Source organism: Oncorhynchus tshawytscha, linkage group LG17, assembly GCF_018296145.1.
Source record: "Oncorhynchus tshawytscha isolate Ot180627B linkage group LG17, Otsh_v2.0, whole genome shotgun sequence".
In the NCBI taxonomy this organism is placed as follows: domain Eukaryota; kingdom Metazoa; phylum Chordata; class Actinopteri; order Salmoniformes; family Salmonidae; genus Oncorhynchus; species Oncorhynchus tshawytscha.
Window position 1 is genome coordinate 15,367,906 of NC_056445.1, and position 20,973 is coordinate 15,388,878.

A 20,973-nucleotide genomic window follows, 5' to 3' on the forward strand; every position below is an offset into this window, starting at 1 on the left:
CAGGGAAGTGTGGGGTCCGCTTCTAAAACAAGAATTTGACAAATGGGACAAACGCCCAATTGAAACACTGCATGAGGATCCTCTAAGATCATCCTAAGAGTACAGAGAAAAACTACAAACAACGCATGCAGAGCAGAATTAGGCCAATTCCCTCTTCTGATTGATATCCAAAAAAAGACCTACCAAATTATATAATCATTTCTTAACAAGTGACCCCACTCCTACCACTACAAAGCCCTCAACTGTCAGGTGACCACCACAGGAGAAGAGTCTCGTCAGACAGGTGGTCCTGAGGCTCAATTCACTAACCACTACCAACCCAACAAATCCTCCGGACAGCACTCAGAAAATCTGGCCCAACCACATTATCACAGAGCAAAAAGAAAAATAGCACCAATTGGGAAACCCCCCACAAATAATCAAAGTAAACTTCAATGCTATTAAGTTCTAAACAAACAGTACACAGTGGCAGACTATCTGACTATCTGAAAACTGAGGAAAACACTAACTACTGTATGTACAGACTGAGTGAGCACAGCCTGGCCATAGAGACCAGTCATCACAGGCAAACCTGGCTGCTCAGAGAGGACAGGCTGTGCTCGTTCTTCACCCAGGAAGAGGAAGAGACAGAACAGTATTTTCTGTCAGACTGTGACAGATATTCTGACATAAGAAATACATTCTTCCCAAAATTATAAAAAAACACAAAGAATTTGAAAACCTAAATGATGAAGACAAACTTAAATTCATTCTTGGTTAAAAACTCAAATGCTGTGTTTTATCAGCCAAATGTGTGGCCTCCTTCCACAATGTGAGAGACAGCCAGTGAGAAGTATAGTATGATTATTCATATGAACCTATTCTTAATTATTATTTGTTGTAATTGCTGTTAATATGAGTATCACTATCATTATCATTGCTTCATTATATTTCCTGAGCTTTCTTATATCTCCTAGATATGGGGCAGACACTTCAAAACCTTTTTCCTTGACTGTCTGTTTTGCCAACGGCTTAAACTCATCGTCAATATATGTTTACTTTGACAATGTAAGTGTTTACTTTCCATGTAAATAAAGTATACTGAATTGAATTGAAAGAGAGACAGAGCGAGAGAGAGAGAGAGAGAGAGAGAGAGAGAGAGAGAGAGAGAGAGAGAGAGAGAGAGAGAGAGAGAGAGAGAGTGAGGGGCTCTTGGTTTATTTAGCTTTACTGTGACATTCACCCTGTGTTTGATGTAATGGCTGGCCTGAACTCAGTCAAGGGTTAAACTAGCAGTGAGAGAGGGAGGACGGCAAAATCCATCCACAATAACACAGAGACTGTGTCCAAAATGGCAGCCTATTCTCTATATAGAGCACTTCTTTTGCACCATATAGGGAACAGGGTGCCATTTTGAACACAGTCTTTTGAACAGCAGGGATGTGGTAGCCTCTGATTTAAGCTACAACCTTTACTACAACCTCACTTATATTGCATTTGGCACAGTAAGAATCAACTTCTTCATTCATATTATTCATGGCCCTTTTCTCTCTGAAAAAATCTCTTTTGTACTGTTAAGAAAGTAGGCTATAGACTGGGTCTTTTGTTAACTACAGGCCGCCTTTATAAGTCCTAAACCTGTTTGACTCACTCAGAAGCTATTCAGCTGAAATCCTTTTTGAATTCTGTATCAGATATGTGAAACGAAGCCTGAGTTCTGAAAAGCCCCATCTAGATTCAGCGAAAAACATTCAAAGTGAAAAGCCTATTATCCGTCATCGTCATGATGATGATGATGATGATGACGATGATTATCTACATTTGTGAATGGTCTTACCTCTGGGTTCCACTCCTGGTCCGCACACCTTCACCCCGCTGGTATCCACGGCTGGGTCCACCTGCACACGGGCGGGGAACTTGGGCACGGCGTGCCCCCCGTATTTAATGGTGATAGTATACATGCCATGGAACTGTGGGATGTACGTGATAGAATAGGTCCCATCACTGTTGTTCTGAACACGCACCTCCACCTTCGACCCCGAATCGGAAATAATCTCAATGGTCAGCTCGGCCTCCCCAGCCTTGGAGCAGTCCACTACGAACGACCCTGCCTCGTTGACCTTCCCTCTCTCCAGGCCTGGCCCACTTGCTGTGACCTTACTGGGGTCAAACACAGACTGTACCATGGCCTTGAAGGGGGAGCCGGGGATGTGCTGCTCGGCAAACAGGATGTTGATGGCGTATTCGCCGGGCTCTGTGGGCAGGTAGGAGACAGAGCAGGACCCGTCGCCGTTGTCCTGGCACTCAATCTTGGCCTCGCATGGCCCCTCCACGGTCAGGCCCAGCCCGCCGGTGCCCGCACCCTTGGTGTCAATGGCGAAGGGGGCCGCCTTGCCCACCATGCCCCCCTGGAGGCCTGGGCCATAGGCACGCACCTGAGAGACAGCAGGGGGGAGAAACCATTAGACAGCTCAGAGGGGGTGATTAGATCTAAAATGGGTGCTCTATGTTACAAATAAAATGGAGTATGCAATATTAAGCTCTATTGAATTTCAGTAATAGAGCCATCAGAAGTGAAGAAGTAACAGGAGTCTCATCTTACAAATGGTTGAAAGATGACTCCATCTGACCAACATGAAAAATGCATATGTCTATGACCACAATAACTATTTCAGTTCCTTCTCTGCATGACCGGCGCATTCTAAACCCTCCCAGTAATGCATTCAGAGAGTGATGGTGTATGGGGGGGATTGGGGAATATCTGGTGAAGGGGGTCAGGTGTGCTATGTACCAACAGCCCCAGTCCCACATGGGACAGCAGTGACCTCACCGCCTGACTCATCTAACTGTGACCAAAGGGAACACACACACACACACACATGCACACACCCACATGTATACGCACACATACTCGCTCTCTCCTTCTCTCTCTCACACACAAACACACATCTGCTGACGTTGGTTAATGATTGGTACTCTCTGGATGAGTCTTGGCCAAATCAAACAGCCCCCAGGTGATCAGAGTGATGCATATGTTTCATTATCACTGTATTACACTTCTACTGCTCCTGGACCTGTCTGTGTGAGAACAGGAGATGGAAAAAGGGGCAGAGCGAGGGGTGAGGAGATACTCACTACTAAGATAGGACACCCTGGGTTTTGAGTTAGACCCTCTCTGACAGTTGTTAACCCCATGCAGACTGGACCAATCACTCGACAGAGCAGCACAGTGTTGTGAAATGTCTGAACATTCCTTCCAGCATAGCTCAAAGTGTAAAACCCACTAGCTTTATCCACACAATCTTTTGGTGATCTGTGTTCTACAGTGCTTACTGTACAGTACACAGTTGTGTGTGTGTATGTTTGTGTGTGTGTGTGTGTGTGTGTGTGTGTGTGTGTTCGTCTCAGGTGTATCCTACCTTTGAGGGGTCAGGGGGCATCACCCCCTCCACAGTGAAGGGGCTCCCAGGCACAGGGTTCCCATCATAGCTGATGTCCACTTTGTAGGGTCCCTCCTCAGGGGGAATGTACTTCACAGTGTGCACTTCGTTGGCCGTGTCAGACTCCAGCTTGCAGGGGATTGGCCGACGAGAGGGCGAGGTGATCTTCACATCCAACTTGCCCTGGCCACCGGCGCCATGCGTGCTCACTGTGAACTCCTGATCCTTCCCAACGTCAACCTCTGTAGGTCACACACAAACACACACACACGAACACACACACACAGGGTATCAGGCCGGGCTATAGCCTACATTCCTGTTTGGCACCCAAGTGAAAACAATAGATTTTAATTTAACAGACTGGAATGATTAGATACCTAGGGGATCATCATTATTTTCTATATGACTATGGAGCCAAGCCATCATACAAAACAAATACTATACTGTCCTTGGTGCATCGGCCAAATTATTCCTTGGCAGTATTGAATATGACGAGGGAGGGCCAGTTGATTTTATATATTTCTTCTTAAAGGAAGTAACTGTCAGAAGAATTCCAATGTATTATCTATGGCTGTGTGTTCTGGAGAAGACAAGTGTGTTTTTTTATTTTTTTTATTTCACCTTTATTTAACCAGGTAGGCTAGTTGAGAACAAGTTCTCATTTGCAACTGCGACCTGGCCAAGATAAAGCATAGCAGTGTGAACAGACAACACAGAGTTACACATGGAGTAAACAATTAACAAGTCAATAACACAGTAGAAAAAAAGAGAGTCTATATACATTGTGTGCAAAAGGCATGAGGAGGAAGGCGAATAATTACAATTTTGCAGATTAACACTGGAGTGATAAATGATCAGATGGTCATGTACAGGTAGACATATTGGTGTGCAAAAGAGCAGAAAAGTAAATAAATAAAAACAGTATGGGGATGAGGTAGGTAAAAATGGGTGGGCTATTTACCGATAGACTATGTACAGCTGCAGCGATCGGTTAGCTGCTCAGATAGCAGATGTTTGAAGTTGGTGAGGGAGATAAAAGTCTCCAACTTCAGCGATTTTTGCAATTCGTTCCAGTCACAGGCAGCAGAGAACTGGAACGAAAGGCGGCCAAATGAGGTGTTGGCTTTAGGGATGATCAGTGAGATACACCTGCTGGAACGTGTGCTACGGGTGGGTGTAAGGCGGAGCTTTACCTAGCATGGACTTGTAGATGACCTGGAGCCAGTGGGTCTGGCGACGAATATGTAGCGAGGGCCAGCCGACTAGAGCATACAGGTCGCAGTGGTGGGTGGTATAAGGTGCTTTAGTGACAAAACGGATGGCACTGTGATAAACTGCATTCAGTTTGCTGAGTAGAGTGTTGGAAGCTATTTTGTAGATGACATCGCCGAAGTCGAGGATCGGTTTGTTGCAGAATAGAAAGCCGACTCTAGATTTGATTTTTGATTGGAGATGTTTGATATGAGTCTGGAAGGAGAGTTTACAGTCTAGCCAGACACCTAGGTACTTGTAGATGTCCACGTATTCAAGGTCGGAACCATCCAGGGTGGTGATGCTAGTCAGGCGTGCGGGTGCAGGCAGCGAACGGTTGAAAAGCATGCATTTGGTTTTACTAGCATTTAAGAGCAGTTGGAGGCCACGGAAGGAGTGTTGTATGGCATTGAAGCTCGTTTGGAGGTTTTAAATAGCACAGTGTCCACGGTCGGGCCGGAAGTATATAGAATGGTGTCGTCTGCGTAGAGGTGGATCAGGGAATCGCCCGCAGCAAGAGCAACATCATTGATATATACAGAGAAAAGAGTCGGCCCGAGAATTGAACCCTGTGGCACCCCCATAGAGACTGCCAGAGGACCGGACAGCATGCCCTCCGATTTGACACACTGAACTCTGTCTGCAAAGTAGTTGGTGAACCAGGCACGGCAGTCATCAGAAAAACCGAGGCTACTGAGTCTTCCGATAAGAATATGGTGATTGACAGAGTCGAAAGCCTTGGCAAGGTCGATGAAGACGGCTGCACAGTACTGTCTTTTATCGATGGCGGTTATGATATCGTTTAGTACCTTGAGCGTGGCTGAGGTGCACCCGTGACCGGCTCGGAAACCAGATTGCACAGCGGAGAAGGTACAGTGGGATTCGAGATGGTCAGTGACCTGTTTGTTGACTTGGCTTTCGAAGACCTTAGATAGGCAGGGCAGGATGGATATAGGTCTGTAACAGTTTGGGTCCAGGGTGTCTCCCCCTTTGAAGAGGGATGACTGCGGCAGCTTTCAATCCTTGGGGATCTCAGACGATATGAAAGAGAGGTTGAACAGGCTGGTAATAGGGGTTGCGACAATGGCGGCGGATAGTTTCAGAAATAGAGGGTCCAGATTGTCAAGCCCAGCTGATTTGTACGGGTCCAGGTTTTGCAGCTCTTTCAGAACATCTGCTATCTGTATTTGGGTAAAGGAGAACCTGGAGAGGCTTGGGCGAGTAGCTGCGGGGGGGGCGGAGCTGTTGGCCGAGGTTGGAGTAGCCAAGCGGAAGGCATGGCCAGCCGTTGAGAAATGCTTGTTGAAGTTTTCGATAATCATGGATTTATCGGTGGTGACCGTGTTACCTAGCCTCAGTGCAGTGGGCAGCTGGGAGGAGGTGCTCTTGTTCTCCATGGACTTCACAGTGTCCCAGAACTTTTTGGAGTTGGAGCTACAGGATGCAAATTTCTGCCTGAAGAAGCTGGCCTTAGCTGCGTGTATTGGTTCCTGACTTCCCTGAACAGTTGCATATCGCGGGGACTATTCGATGCTATTGCAGTCCGCCACAGGATGTTTTTGTGCTGGTCGAGGGCAGTCAGGTCTGGAGTGAACCAAGGGCTATATCTGTTCTTAGTTCTGCATTTTTTGAACGGAGCATGCTTATCTAAAATGGTGAGGAAGTTACTTTTAAAGAATGACCAGGCATCCTCAACTGACGGGATGAGGTCAATGTCCTTCCAGGATACCCGGGCCAGGTCGATTAGAAAGGCCTGCTCACAGAAGTGTTTTAGGGAGCGTTTGACAGTGATGAGGGGTGGTCGTTTGACTGCGGCTCCGTAGCGGATACAGGCAATGAGGCAGTGATCGCTGAGATCCTGGTTGAAGACAGCGGAGGTGTATTTGGAGGGCCAGTTGGTCAGGATGACGTCTATGAGGGTGCCCTTGTTTACCGATTTAGGGTTGTACCTGGTGGGTTCCTTGATCATTTGTGTGAGAGGTCACACTCTTCAATGTGATGAACAGTGGTTATTTCCTGGTCAGTTTCTTAGTAAAATGACAGTACGTGTGTGTGTGGGGGGGGGGGCTACTCACTGTTGTTCAACCCCTGAACTTTGACCTTGTTGAGGTCAAGGGGCGGAGCCACAGTGATGTTGAAGGGGCTCTTGGGAATGGGGTCACCGCCGTGGCAGATTGAGATAGACATGTTACCCTGAGAGAGGGAGAGACAGAGAGAGAGAGGGAGAAAGGGTGAGAGGGGGAGAGAGAGAGAGAGAGAGAGAGAGGGGGGGAAGACAGAGAGAGAGAGAGGAAGAAAGGGTGAGAGGGGGAGAGAGGGAGAGCGAGAGAGAGAGAGAGAGAGAGGGAGAGACAGAGAGAGAGAGGAAGAAAGGGTGAGAGGGGGGGAGAGAGAGAGAGAGGGAGAGACAGAGAGAGAGAGGAAGAAAGGGTGAGAGGGGGAGAGAGGGAGAGCGAGAGAGAGGGAGAGATGGGGAAGAGAGAGAGAGAGATATGAGAGAGCGAGAGACAGAGGGCGATATGGTGGGGAAAGAGGGAGGGGAGAGAGAGAAAGAGAGAGAGGATATGGGAGATGGAGAGAGAGAGAGAGAGAGAGAGAGAGAGAGAGAGAGAGAGAGAGAGAGAGAGAGAGAAAGGATGAATGAGTTGTTATATTATGACATATGGACATACTGAACATATGGTTACATACCTGTTGCACTGCAGTATAGCACACGGTGTAGGAGTAGCCATGGTTACATACCTTTTGCACTCCAGTGTAGTGCACAGTGTAGGAGTAGTCATGGTTACATACCTGTTGCACTGCAATGTAGCGCACAGTGTAGGAGTAGTCATGGTTACATACATGTTGCACTGCAGTGTAGTGCACAGTGTATGAGTAGTCATGGTTACATACTTGTTGCACTGCAATGTAGCGCACGGTGTAGGAGTAGTCATGGTTACATACCTGTTGCACTGCAGTGTAGTGCACCGTGTAAGAGTAGTCATGGTTACATACCTGTTGCACTGCAGTGTAGCGCACAGTGTAGGAGTAGTCATGGTTACATACCTGTTGCACTGCAGTGTAGTGCACAGTGTAGGAGTAGTCAAGGTTACATACCTGTTGCACTGCAATGTAGCGCACGGTGTAGGAGTAGTCATGGTTACATACCTGTTGCACTGCAGTGTAGTGCACAGTGTAGGAGTAGTCATGGTTACATACCTGTTGCACTGCAGTGTAGTGCACAGTGTAGGAGTAGTCATGGTTACATACCTGTTGCACTGCAATGTAGCGCACGGTGTAGGAGTAGTCATGGTTACATACCTGTTGCACTGCAGTGTAGTGCACAGTGTAGGAGTAGTCATGGTTACATACCTGTTGCACTGCAGTGTAGCGCACGGTGTAGGAATAGTCATGGTTGTCAATGATCTCAAAGTCTCGAACGGCGTCCCCTTTGGCTGCTCCGGTGAAGTGCACTTCAGGCTTGGCCTTGCCCGCTCCCTTGGTGTAGATGGTGAAGTGGGTGGGCTTACCTACTTCCACTCCTAGACGTTGTCACACAGAGGGATATTCATGATCAATACAACTGATATACTAATCAGCTGCATTAACAGTCATTAGAATTAAATGAAATAAAATAGAATTAAATAAAATACCAGAATTGGACATTGATATCCATTGTTTTGTATCTCTAAAGTCATTATTAGCATCATAGTTTTATGTGATTTTGCTCTATTGGCCATGTCGGCGGCTTGTTGTCATGGTTACTAGAAGTCTCACCTGTCTTGTTGAGTCCGGGTCCCTCCGCCCTCACCTTGTTAGCGTCATGGGAGGGGTCCACCTTGATCCTGAAAGGGCTGATGGGTATTTCCTGTGTCAAGGGTCAAAGTGGGAAGGTCATTGTTATTGTTTGGTTTCATAATAATTAAGCTAAAAATGGTGGCGTAGTTTCTCTTTCTCTCACGTGGTCAGCGAACAGCACCATGATGGTGTAGCGTCCGGGGCCGGGGGGCATGTACTTCACTGTGAACGTGTCGTTGTCGTTCTTGATGATGTCAAAGTCGATGTCAGCCTCTGCCGGACCCACCACGCCGGGAGCACACTTTATGCCGATACTGACATCCCCTGAGGAATGGGAATGGGAGTGAAGGGGTCCGGGATTAGGGAATTCAGGAAGGGGATGAACATTGGAGTGGAAAAACGCAAGTAAGATTGTTTAACATTGAGAAGGCAGATGGCATCAAAATACTCATCAGTGTTAGAACCCTCTCAACAACACCCATTCAGGTTGCAAACTGTCAGCTACAACGTTGAGTAGTGAAGACCCTTCTATGTGTTGTATTTCTCTGTTGCATCTCACCTTGTCCTGCCTCGCTGCAGTCCACAGTGAAGTAGGTGGGCTCGTTGGCCTTCAGACCTGACTTCTCCACACCTGGACCATACACCTTCACATTCTCTGGGTGGCTGCCCTCTCCGATGGTCACCTGAGACACACACACACACGCGCGCACACACACACACACACACACACACACACACACACACACACACAGCAATGACCATACATTACCAGTACTATAACATTGTACAAAGCTGTATACTATCTTTGGAAATGCACTGACTTTGCAATAGAACGCTGTAAGTGACTGTACGTGTGGACTGTATGTGTATCTAACACAGGGCTCTTCAACCCTATTCCTAGAGAGTTACCGTCCTGTAGGATTTCATTCCAACCCTCATCTAGCGCACCTGATTCTAATAATTAGCTGGTTGATAAGCTGAATCAGGTTATTTACAACTGGGGTTGGAGTGAAAACCTACAGGAGGGTCTCTCTCCAGGAACAGGGTTGGAGAGCCCTGCTCTAACAGGTATTTGATTACAGTCTGTTAGAGTTGGGTGGTCAGTCTTTACCCTGAAGGGACTGTTGGGGACGTTGACCTCTCCCCAGGTGATAATGATGGTGTGTTTGATGGGCTTAGTGGGAATGTAGACACAGAGGAAGGTGCTGTCTCCGTTCTCTGTGATCTGGATGTCTATGGGGAAGCCCTCTGCATCCTGGGCGTATATCTTCAGCTGGCCCCTGCCGGCTCCACTTGCATCAATGGTGAACTCTGCTGGTTTGTTGACAATGCAGCCAATCGGTTCCAGACCTGGGCCATAGCTCTTCACCTGCAAGTAGAAGGCATTTATAATGCTGTTATGTCATCCTTATGTAGCCTTTATGTCATTATTATGTCACTATTACAGTATGTTACCATTCTCTTACTGTTACGTCACTTTAATATTCTCGTTCTGCAGGCTGGCAAGCTGGTGGGGTAAATGTGAAGGGGTGGGGTCTAACCTTCTCAGGGAACACGTCATTGGCTGTGAGGAGGATGTGGGCCATAAAGGGGCTGTCCTTGATGTCCTCGTCGTCACAGATGACGTGAACAGCGTAGTCGCCAGGCTCCGTGGGCCAGTAACGTACGTCACATGACCCATCGCCCTTATCATCACACTCTATCTTAGCCTGCGACGGGCCCTCGATGGAGAAACCTGGGGATGAACAGGGACAGGGAGAGAGATATAGGTACACATTATGTAGAGGTGGGTAGAGATATAAGCTCACACACACACAGAAATGCACACAGACACACTGGCAACAAAGAGGCAAACAGGCATAGATGGCAACAGACTAAGAAATATTGGCAGGTTGGTTTTGTTGTCGCATGCGATGGAGGTAGAAGACAGAGAAAGAAGAGTAAATTCATCCTAATTCGTATAATAACTGTGATAAGGTGAACCATCAGGGGTCATGACGTTTTACCTCAGCTGGTAGGTCAGACTGATCATGTGACAGGAACAGGAAGCCCTCAGGCCTTGCGCTGGTTTCCATGACAAGTGACCCCCAAAATGTGGGCTTTAATCTCTCCAACTCTCTAACTAATAACTATTGTGTGTGTGCGTGTGCGTGTGTGTGTGTGTGTGTACATGCGTGCGTGCGCGTGTGTGTGTGTGTGTGTGTGTGTGTGTGTGTGTGTGTGTACGTGTGTGTGTGCGTGTGTGCGTGTGTGTGTGTGTGTGTCTGCTTGGACATAAATTGCCTGACAGTCATGCCAGAATTTCAATGGAAAACAGTCCAAGAGTATAATCCTGTGTCTTTCTCTTCTAACGGCCGTCAGACTTACCCAGAGTTCCCACCTCTGTGCCGATGGCCTCCACCACAAAGTCAGCTGACTTCCCCACCATGCCTGTCTCCAGGCCCGGCCCCCACGCCCTCACCTTCTGGGACCCCACGTCCTCACTCACCCCCACCTCAAACGGGCTGCAGGAAACACACACACACACACGTTAATGCAGACACATACATACATAGACACACATACAGTCAGGGGTGGTCTCGTCAAACAGGAATCCTTTATAGCCCCATTGACTGTAATGCCAGTGAAATTCACGTAATTGATGTTGGGCAGCAGTGATATTTCCAGTTCCACCCCCCCTCCCCCAAACCATTAAAGTCCAAGGAGTGCAGGAATGTACGCTTCATAACATGACTCATCACAGGTCATTTTGGCTTCTTTAAGTTATTTAAACATCTGCCCTTCCAGGACACCCCTGGAAAGCCCTTAATGGTTGAGCACATTGCCTTTCATGTGGTTGTGCTCACAGCAGAATAGGGGGGAGGACAGGGTTTCACCTGCGTGGGATGGTCTGTCCGCCCCAGGTGATGGTGATGGTGTATTTGCCAGTCATGATGGGGTAGTAGTCACACTCATACACCCCATCTCCCGCGTCACGCACCTTCACAGGCTCCTCTAGTCCCTCTGAGGGGGTCACAAACAGGTCACACAAGGGTCACACACAGCAGCTCAGAGGTCAAAGGCTAGCCAGAGCATACAGTAGCTTTCCTATCACAACTAGCCCATTGAAAAGCATTACATTTCATGAAGAGTATTTATGCCCCTATGAAACCAGTAAATGAATGTGGTGGCAAGTCATAAACAATACAAAATACTACACTCATATCCACACACTCACTTGGCCCCTTGACGGTGACCTTGAGCTCTCCGCTGCCGGCTCCCTTGGTGTAGACCTTGAAGTCAGCCACCTCTTTCACCCTCACCCCCTTAGGCTGGAGACCTCTCCCTGAGGCCCGACACATGTTGGGGTTGCTGGCTGTGGGACCACCGAGGGGTAACGTGGTTAGACAAGGAGACAACAGGACACACACTCACACACACAGGCTGCGGCAGAGGTTGGCTGTTAGTTAGTCGGTTGAATGGTGGTGCATGAAGCACAGTCTGCATGGGCTACAGTCTGCATGGGCTACAGTCTGCATGGGCTACAGTCTGCATGGGCTACCAGGGAAGAAGCAACAGGAGAGATTGACATTGAACAGGAGTTATAAACCTGCAGAACAGCTAGACAGAGAACAAAGGCGGGTTACTGTAAGACACTGGGCTTGAATGGATAAGTCAAAATGAAAACAATAAGACATGTTGAAATCATTTCTATGGGCTTGAATACAATGATGTTACACGGCGAACCTCTAGTTTGAAAACAAAACATTCCAAGGAAAAATAGCTAGCATAACTATGCTAACATCTTGAGTTATGATGCTGCAGGCTTTCAATTAGCTAATTACCAGTGCTGTCATAGGACTGTAAAAATGCCTTGGCCACAGAAAACATTACAGCAATTTTGTGAAATTAGGAAGACATAACCAGCTAACTCTCCCAATTCATCATCATTTTATTTTAGAGATGTTTAGAGACAAGTTTAGAGATGACCAAAAGACAAATATGGAAAACAACTTAATAAAATAACTGGATTAAAAGTGAAATAGATTTATGGAAAACCTCTTGATTAAGAGGCTTATTAAAGTGGGTTATGAAGACAAACAATGTTATTGTTTTGTTATGTTATGAAAAAGATTTAAGAAATGTCAGGTTAACATTAAGCTACAAATGGAGGAGCATTTGCATGTTCAGTGTTAGTCAGAAAATGTCAAGTTGTAAATGGCTGACTGAACACAGAGCGATTGCTTTGGTCTGGAGGGGGATGAAAATGAGGATGACATGTAGACAGTGTAATGAGGTATGTAAGACTCACACACGTCTGGACGGTCACGCTGACGTTCGCTCTCGTCCAATGAATCAAAGGTCAAAAGTTAAGACAATCGATTTTCGTTTGACTTGATCAGGATTGTTTGTTTCTGGGTTATCAAAAGGTGAATTGGGAAACTATCACAAAAAAACTGTGTTATGGTACACTATGATGCTGTTGTTTTGTTAAAATCAATTTTTGTTAATTCATGGGTGTTGTTACTCATTAGTTCTGTTCTAAATCGTCAAGTCAATTTAACGTCACACGTGGAAGAAATCAAATCACGTGTTACAGGATATTAAGCCAAAGTGAGCTACAAACTGGATAGAAATGAATGTGTGTGGGATTATTTGATCACTTTTTTGATATGCAGTATTCAAAGATTATTGCAATAAGACAATGTTGGAAGACCAATGTACTTCTATTTTTGAAGAAGGTGATGTACTGTAAGTGTGTGACCTCTGTGTGTTGAAGAACTCCTGAGCGTCTGTAAAGGTGACCGTCCAAAACCAGCCAACCACCTGGATGGATGGTGCTGCCTCTATTGTTAAAATGAGCTGCATTTCTTTCTCCCATTCACTCTCTTCCTTTTCTTTCATTCTTGCATTCTCTCTCCCTCATCCTTTCATTTCTTCTTTCAGTTACAAACTCACTCATTCCCTCTCATTCTCTCTCTTTGGAAGCTGCCTGGTTTGAAGGGGGGGTGAAGCCACAGAGGGCTAAGCGCCAGCACATGCCATCAAGCTGGGGACCCCTGGTGCGGTGCGTCACGGGGGTTGGGGGTATAGTTTTGAGTTTAGGGGGGACCAGGCTGGCGCAGGCAGGCTCCAGTCTTTCCTCCACGGGCAGGCCTGTACTAACTTGGTCGCCTGGGTTTGGGCGGTGTTGGGGGGGGCACTCTCTTGGCCTTGTCTGTGGGTGGGGTGCGTATGGACTGGGGCACTATCTGCACCGGAGAGCCAGGGGGCAGGGCGCTCGGTGGAGCTGCATGGAGGAACAACAACAACATGACACACACGCAGGAACAGGACAGGTCACTCAGGAGAACCACCAGAACCCTGCTGCTCCAACACTCAGAACCCATCCAGAGTCCTCCCACAAACCAAGCATTCACCAACCCTAACCCAACCATTTTCAGAATACCCCAAAAGACTTCAGACCATGTCGGGGGCCTGTCTGTTATGGCAGGTTATCACTGTCTGTTATGGAGATCAAATGTTTAGTAGTGAGGTCAGTCTAGGCATTAAAACTCAATATTACTCAGATTAGAAAGAGAGGGGGGGAGTCAGATAGTGGATTACTATAAAGAATCAGTACGATCAATAAAATCTGTGTGTGTGTGTGTGTGTGTGTGTGTGCATGCATAAGTGCTTGCGTGTGTGTGTGTGTGTGTGTGTGTGTGTGTGTGTGTGTGTGTGTGTGTGTGTGTGTGTGTGTGTGTGTGTGTGTGTGTGTGTGTGTGTGTGTGTGTGTGTGTGCGTGCGCACAGGCATGTGTGTGTGTGTTACCCTCTGAGATGTGGACAGTGAAAGGGCTTCTGGGTATCTGCTGCCCAGCAAACGTCACGTAGATAACATGAGGCCCCTTCAGGATAGGGCAATAGGTGCAACGGAAAATACTGTCCCCCTTGTTTTCCAGAATGATCTCCACGGTGTCTCTTCTGCCCTGGGAGTCCACAATGATCACACCCACGTCTCCAGCACCGGCACCTGAGGACAAAAAGAGATGTGCTAACACCTTCTACTGTGTGTTCAGGGGACAGAAATGGACATAACACTGGAGGACGGTAGAGAGAACAAATACATACATGTACTTTGTCATCATGATTGAAGGAATAAATATCAGCTAATATTGTAAAGCTAATGATCACTCTAGAAGATCCTTAGATTTACTTTACAACCCTATTGATGAAACTAGGGGATTTCAATAGGGAAGGTAGATAGATGATCTACTTCCATACCATGAACATGGTCCTCCCCAGATGTGTATGTGTGTGCTACCTGCTGTGTAGATGTCGAAGTAGGTCGGCTTGTTAGCCACGTTGCCTACAGGCTCCAGTCCTGGTCCTCTGGCCTGCACCTTGTTGGGGTCTCCCATGGCCTTGGACACACTCACTACGAAGGGACTCCTGTCTATGTCCTGCCCAGCGAACATCACCTTCACCTGGGGAAAAGAACACGCATAGACCCCTGTTAGACCACTGGAGGAAATCCCATACTACTGAAGTTTATAAACTAAAATTCAAAATATTTAAGTATGTATATTCAGGTGCTGTAAGTGCGTTACCTTGTGAAGGCCCTCCACTTTGGGCAGGTAGATGACAGAGTACGTCCTGTTCTTGTCATTGTTGGGGATCACTCTGGCCTGGAACAGAAAGAGAGGAGAGAACAGAGAGAAAAGAGAGAACAGCAAATTGGGCAAATGAACAGCATCTTCAGGATGGAGGAGTAAGGGATTGAGGAGTTATGGGTTAATGTGAGTGAGAGTGCCCCACCTCCTCTGTGTGTCCCTCTGAGTCCTCCACATAGACCAGCACCTCCCCTAGCCCCGCCTCCACTGTCTCCACGATGAACTCAGCCGGCTTCAGCACCATGTTACCTCTGGGATCAATACCTGACGGGGGAAAGGATGGAGATGTAAGAGCCCTCTGTCACTTATTCTGTGCTGACAGATGTAAACAGGATGAAACACCTTCCTTTCCAACAATAATTCTTGCACCTAATATACAGCATAAACATACAGAATAAACAGAAGGCCTTTGGGCGATTGAGCCTTTAGAAGATGTAGATTGTTAAGGAAGTCTGTTTTTTACCTATGTTTTATTTGTTTTGTTATTTTTTATTGCAGGGGTCCAAGCACACCATGACCGTCGTGAAGCAGGTGGGAGAAAACCAATTTGCCCTCAGGAGACTGAAAAGATTTGGAATGGGTCCTCAGATCCTCAAAAGGTTCTTCAGCTGCACCATCGAGAGCATCCTGACTGGTTCCATCACTGCCTGGGATGGCAACTACTCGGCCTCCGACCACAAGGCACTACAGAGGGTAGTGCGTACGGCCCATGACATCACTGGGGCCAAGCTTCCTGCCCTCCAGGACCTCTTTACCAATCGGTGTTTAGAGGAAGGCCCTAAAAAATGTCAAAGACTCCCGCCAAGCTAGTCATAGACTGTTCTCGCTGCTACCACACGGCAAGCGGTACCGGAGCGCCAAGTCTAGGTCCAAGAGGCTTCTAAACAGCTTCTACCCCCAAGCCATAAGACTCCTGAATATCTAGTCAAATGGCTACTATCTCAACTATTATTTTTTCACTACTCCTCTTTAATAACATGTTACTTTTATCTCTTATTCTTATCTGTATTTTTTTTAAACCTCTGTCGTTTAGGGGCTCGTAAGTAAGCATTTCACTGTAAGGTGTATTCGGCGCATGTGACTAATACAATTTGATTAGATTTTATTGACCATTTCAAATTATACGTTTATTAAACATATACCCGTAGGCTGCCACTCACACAAAGGGGGGAAAAATGTAAGAAATACATACAGAGTTTAAGTTATAATACATTCCGTATCAGGATAAGAAAAGAAAAACAAGAGGGCTTCCACCCCCATCCTCCCATTCCATTCCCCCAACCCCACCCAGCCAACATGTCTCAATTCAACCCTGGGTCCATAGTGTACAAGACAAAGTAGTGCACTGTGTTTTCTGTCAATATACCTGGTAAAATCATTGTTAATAAACAACTCTAAGGGGGGCCCTATAAAATTGTGATTTTTTTTCCCAAATTATGTTTTATATTTTTCCAGATTGTTTTCTCAGTTTAATTTTTCCTTGATTCACTATCAAAATCACAAACGTTCATAGAGAAACGACGAAATTGGATGTTCTGAGTCCATATCGATGGTTAAATTACATTAGAAGGCCATTTGTTTTGGTCTGGAAGAAAAGTAAAAGTGAGTGTGATTCCCCTTTAATTGTGCATCTGGCTCTTTATTTGTGCATCTGGCCCTTTAATGGTGCATTTAGCGAGTGAGGAATGTGCCGTCGAATGTGCCGGTCTAGCGATGGTTCTGTACTGCTGCTGCTCATTTCATGGCAAAGTTATTGTTATTATTGTCTTTGTATTCTTTAGAGGGTGGATCAGCTTTAATATTGCTTATAGATTGTGGCTTCTATCAATGTAGTTGTCTGCATCATTTACAATCCCCCATTTATAATTTTTTCCATTTGCATGGAAAAGTTTGAAAATAACAAATAATAGATACAAACTATATATTTACGCATGATATACTTCTGCCAGGTAAGCTTACTTTGTAGTGCACATTTAACTGAGAAGGCTTTGGGGAAAGTATTTCTGTCAACCCACAAGACGGTTATCACATCTGGCCACACACGGAGACATAGACACAAACATGCTCACCACACAGACAGACAGGGGCAATACTGCTGGAAATGAATTGGCAGATAGTGGTAGATTTGGCTTTTTAATGCCAATAGTGGCTAACCAGGGATAATGTCAATGTTGAGCAATGTTGTTCATTGACTAGCACCATTCATTCTCACTGTCAATAATAACTGTATGCTCTGGCGGTTAGGAGAGAGTGAGGTGATTATCATCTAAGAGACCACATCTTCTTGGCGGCAGTGCTGCCTGCCAGTAGTAATCATCTCTGATTGATTGAGAGATTCAAGGAGCTATCATCGTTAAGTAACATAATAGACGCAAAGCATTGGATATTCACGTTCATGCACTTCGAAATTAATTTTGTAACTTTGCCCAGAAGCATTTACCTACAGGACACTCCCACATCATATGGAGGAATGTGTCTACCTGATTTAGACCGTGAACAGTTGGGAGTTGGGGCCAATTTCCCTGGAGTTAAATACAGTCTGTGAATAAACTTAAAATGTGTAAATTGATGGTTTGGATTATGGGATGCCAAGGTCATATTTTTCCATATTCTGTTCCAGTTAAAGGGTTGTTCAGAATCACTTAGATCTGTGGACCATATTTTTGAATGACGAGCTCAGAATATGAGCTTTGCAATAGTTGTTTATATATTATAGATTTCAGTCCTGTCGGGAGCCCTGATTATTTATTTATAGATAAAGAAGTTAAAGAAGTCTTTGAAGGAAATCAGTTGTTCCCAGTCTCTCTCTCTCACCTGGTCCGTAGGCCTTGGCCTTCTTAGGGTGTAGAGTCTTGGAGCGCAGCGGGGCGCCAGGCTTCAGCTTGGATTTGGGAAACTGGGACAGGTAGGTCATCACCGAGTGCTCGTCCACATTGGGATCCACTATTTCCTCAGGGGCTATCACCTACAGAGAGGGAGAAGACAATAGACGGTGCACAGGGTCAAAGGTTATCATCACATTCTGTTTTTCTATGGATATACTCACAAGATACACGTCTCTAACAATGGGAGTCGTTGTCCACAAAGCGGCACGGTGGGCTGTCTAACTCCAGCCTATCCTTAATTTTGGATTGGTGGAGACATCTCATTATTGTAATGCTTTTCTGAATATTAGATGAGGATTGTTGACTTCAACAACCTGTATTCAATGTAGAGAGAGGCTATGCTACTAGCCTCATGCCATGAATATGTCATGTTTCCTACTTATATTAGTGCACTCAAAACAACTTAAGAATTACGAAACTTCTATTTGATCAAATACATTTTTTTGTTGACAAAATGTAACACTCTCTCATTGACCTCCATACAAAAACTCCTTGATTGGTGGGCGAAACAATGAAAAAACGCAAGGAGACAGATTTTCCACTAAGTTGGACCTCTCTTCCTCTTCCTCTCTGTACACAATCAAAGCCTGATTTAATAAGAAGAGGGGGACAGGAAGATGTGCCACACACACAGGGGTCAAAGGTTATCACATCACTTCCTGTTTCTCCGAACACATACTCAAAGCATGATTTAATAATGTTATAATAAATATTGTATTAATACCTACTAACCCGAGGATAAAGAACTTACTTCAATTGAAAACACAACAAAGAAAGACATAAAATAGACATAGAGCCTCATGGCTCTCTCTCTGCCTGTAAAGTTTTTGTAAAACAAAAGGCTGGTGAAAAGACCGAGAAAACCAGGGCAGTGGAATCAAAACCAGCAGCTCTGGTGGAATTAAAGGCTGATTGTATTGTCCAACATCACAATGTGTTTTCCTTATGATCGCAGTGGAAAGAGGATGAGGAGAGGGGGAATAGAAAAGCGAGAAATGCCACCAGGAAATCATGTTGGAGTGGTTTAATGTTTTACTGAGAAAGAAAGTTCCCCTATGTGGAGCTAGAGTGAGCTACAGGAGTGAGGTTTGAGTAGAGAGAAAGGGGGAAAGGAGAGAGCAGAGGGAGAGGGGGAGGAGAAAGCAGAGGGAGAAGGGGAAGGAGAGAGCAGTGAGGAAAAGAGATGGAATTGATATAGAGAAAGAAAGAGAGGGGGAAAAGGGGGAGATGTAAGGAAAAATAGAAATATTAAAAGAGAGAGAGAGAGAGAGAGACAGGGAGAGAGAGAGAGAGAGAGAGAGAGAGACAGAGAGAGAGAGGGAGAGAGAGAGAGAGAGAGGGGGAAAGCGAGAGAGAGAGAGACAGAGAGAGACAGAGAGAGAGAGAGAAGGGGAAAGCGAGAGAGAGAGAGACAGAGAGAGACAGAGAGAGAGAGAGAAGTCAGGTTCTGCAGCAGCTGTTAGGCATACGAAATGTCTGTGTTTTAAACAGCTCCCTGGATAATGGAGTCCATAATTATACATAACACGGGGACTTACAGGTGGAAACACACACACGTTCACCTACTCTCACACACACATGCTAATTTACGACCTACATACCCACAGAGTGTGTGGCTCTGAGAGGAAACAGGCTGTACATGCTAAAGGCATACCTGTACATACATACATACATACACAGACTCTTACTATAGGTATTCTACTCCCAATGTATAATGCTGAAATCATACTGACATTTTCAAGAGCTCTTAAACCATGTCCCATGGTCAGAAGAAATAATAAGTTTGGCCAAATGAAGCCAGTCAAAATGACTTCAGGACTTTCCCAACCTTGTTAAAGGGTCTGTCAATAAGTTCTCTGTTTTCAGATGGAGAATGTCATCCCACATCCCATTGTGTCAAAATGGACAATTTTCTCCCTTCTAGTAGTCTCTCTTTCTCTTTATAGTCATCCATTTGGATCTCTCTCCCTCTCCCTCTCCCCCTCTCTCTCTCTCTCTCTCTCTCTCTCTCTCTCTCTCTCTCTCTCTCTCTCTCTCTCTCTCTCTCTCTCTCTCTCTCTCTCTCTCTCTCTCTCTCTCTCTCTCTCTCTCTCTCTCTCTCTCTCTCTCTCTCTCTGAGGGGTGTCAGAGGGTGTTCTAGCTATATTTAACCCTTGGCTGTAGGGCCAGGGGGCGAGCCTGAAAATAGATCAGACATCATTTAGCATGGCCACACACTGGGTTAACCACTATGCTACTCTCTGTGTGTTCCTCGACTGATACAGGGTCAATGGTGTTTTGGGGATCACAATGTTTAAGGTTAGACAGGGGTAACAAGAGCTGACCCTGGTGCAGTTGTTCAAGATGTAATCACATCCCACGACCTTGTTACTCCCACCATGTGACCCGGGCTCTAAGCATGGTGGGATTGGCCCCATTCTGCCATACAGGGATGGTCTGGACCCTCCCATATAAGCTCAAATGCAACATACACACACATACACACGTACACACACACTCCCTCCACTATACACATGCATATACTTATTAAGAACAACCTGAGAAAATATCAAGACCCGTCATGGTCTCACCAATCTTTCTAATCCCTAATACTCATGTCGCCATATATCTGCTTCTCTCTCCTCCCCTCATTTCTCTATGAAGAGTTGCAGGTTCCCTTGGTCTGCGTTAAAATCATTGACTACGGAGCAGAAGGTTGTTTCAGCTAATGGTAACTAATGTTTGGGCCAATTAATACACTGAAGGTAAAACACAGGTTGCCCCTGGACAAGTGGGCAAAAACCACTAAACACATGCCCCCCCCACACACACACACACACACACGCGCGCACACACACACACACACACACACAGATACACACACACCCACACACACCCCCCCCACACACACACCACACACACACACACACACACACGCACACGCACACAGGTACACACACACACACACACACACCCCCCCACACACACACACACCACACACACACACACGCACACACACACACGC

The 20,973-nt window shown here is 46.0% G+C and overlaps 1 protein-coding gene across 8 annotated transcripts in view; it reads right to left on the reverse strand.

Moving 5' to 3' along the window:
* The window catches only part of LOC112217177 (filamin-C-like), a 75,062-nt gene that overhangs the window by 17,801 nt on the left and 36,288 nt on the right, over nt 1-20,973 (reverse strand). For 4 of the 8 annotated variants that reach the window (XM_042300242.1, XM_042300241.1, XM_042300240.1 and 1 more), the window contains exons 4-21: nt 17,899-18,049; nt 15,230-15,348; nt 15,022-15,099; nt 14,736-14,898; nt 14,244-14,444; nt 13,597-13,719; nt 11,668-11,805; nt 11,327-11,453; nt 10,818-10,954; nt 9,992-10,185; nt 9,562-9,819; nt 9,010-9,133; nt 8,614-8,774; nt 8,430-8,520; nt 8,025-8,194; nt 6,746-6,863; nt 3,399-3,661; nt 1,817-2,414 (exon numbers count right to left, since the gene is read on the reverse strand). In XM_042300242.1, coding sequence (XP_042156176.1) covers nt 1,817-2,414; nt 3,399-3,661; nt 6,746-6,863; nt 8,025-8,194; nt 8,430-8,520; nt 8,614-8,774; nt 9,010-9,133; nt 9,562-9,819; nt 9,992-10,185; nt 10,818-10,954; nt 11,327-11,453; nt 11,668-11,805; nt 13,597-13,719; nt 14,244-14,444; nt 14,736-14,898; nt 15,022-15,099; nt 15,230-15,348; nt 17,899-18,049 — 3,214 coding nt within the window. The remainder of the gene's footprint in view (nt 1-1,816; nt 2,415-3,398; nt 3,662-6,745; nt 6,864-8,024; nt 8,195-8,429; nt 8,521-8,613; nt 8,775-9,009; nt 9,134-9,561; nt 9,820-9,991; nt 10,186-10,817; nt 10,955-11,326; nt 11,454-11,667; nt 11,806-13,596; nt 13,720-14,243; nt 14,445-14,735; nt 14,899-15,021; nt 15,100-15,229; nt 15,349-17,898; nt 18,050-20,973) is intronic. The other 4 variants (XM_042300245.1, XM_042300244.1, XM_042300243.1 and 1 more) reach the window with 1 other exon arrangement.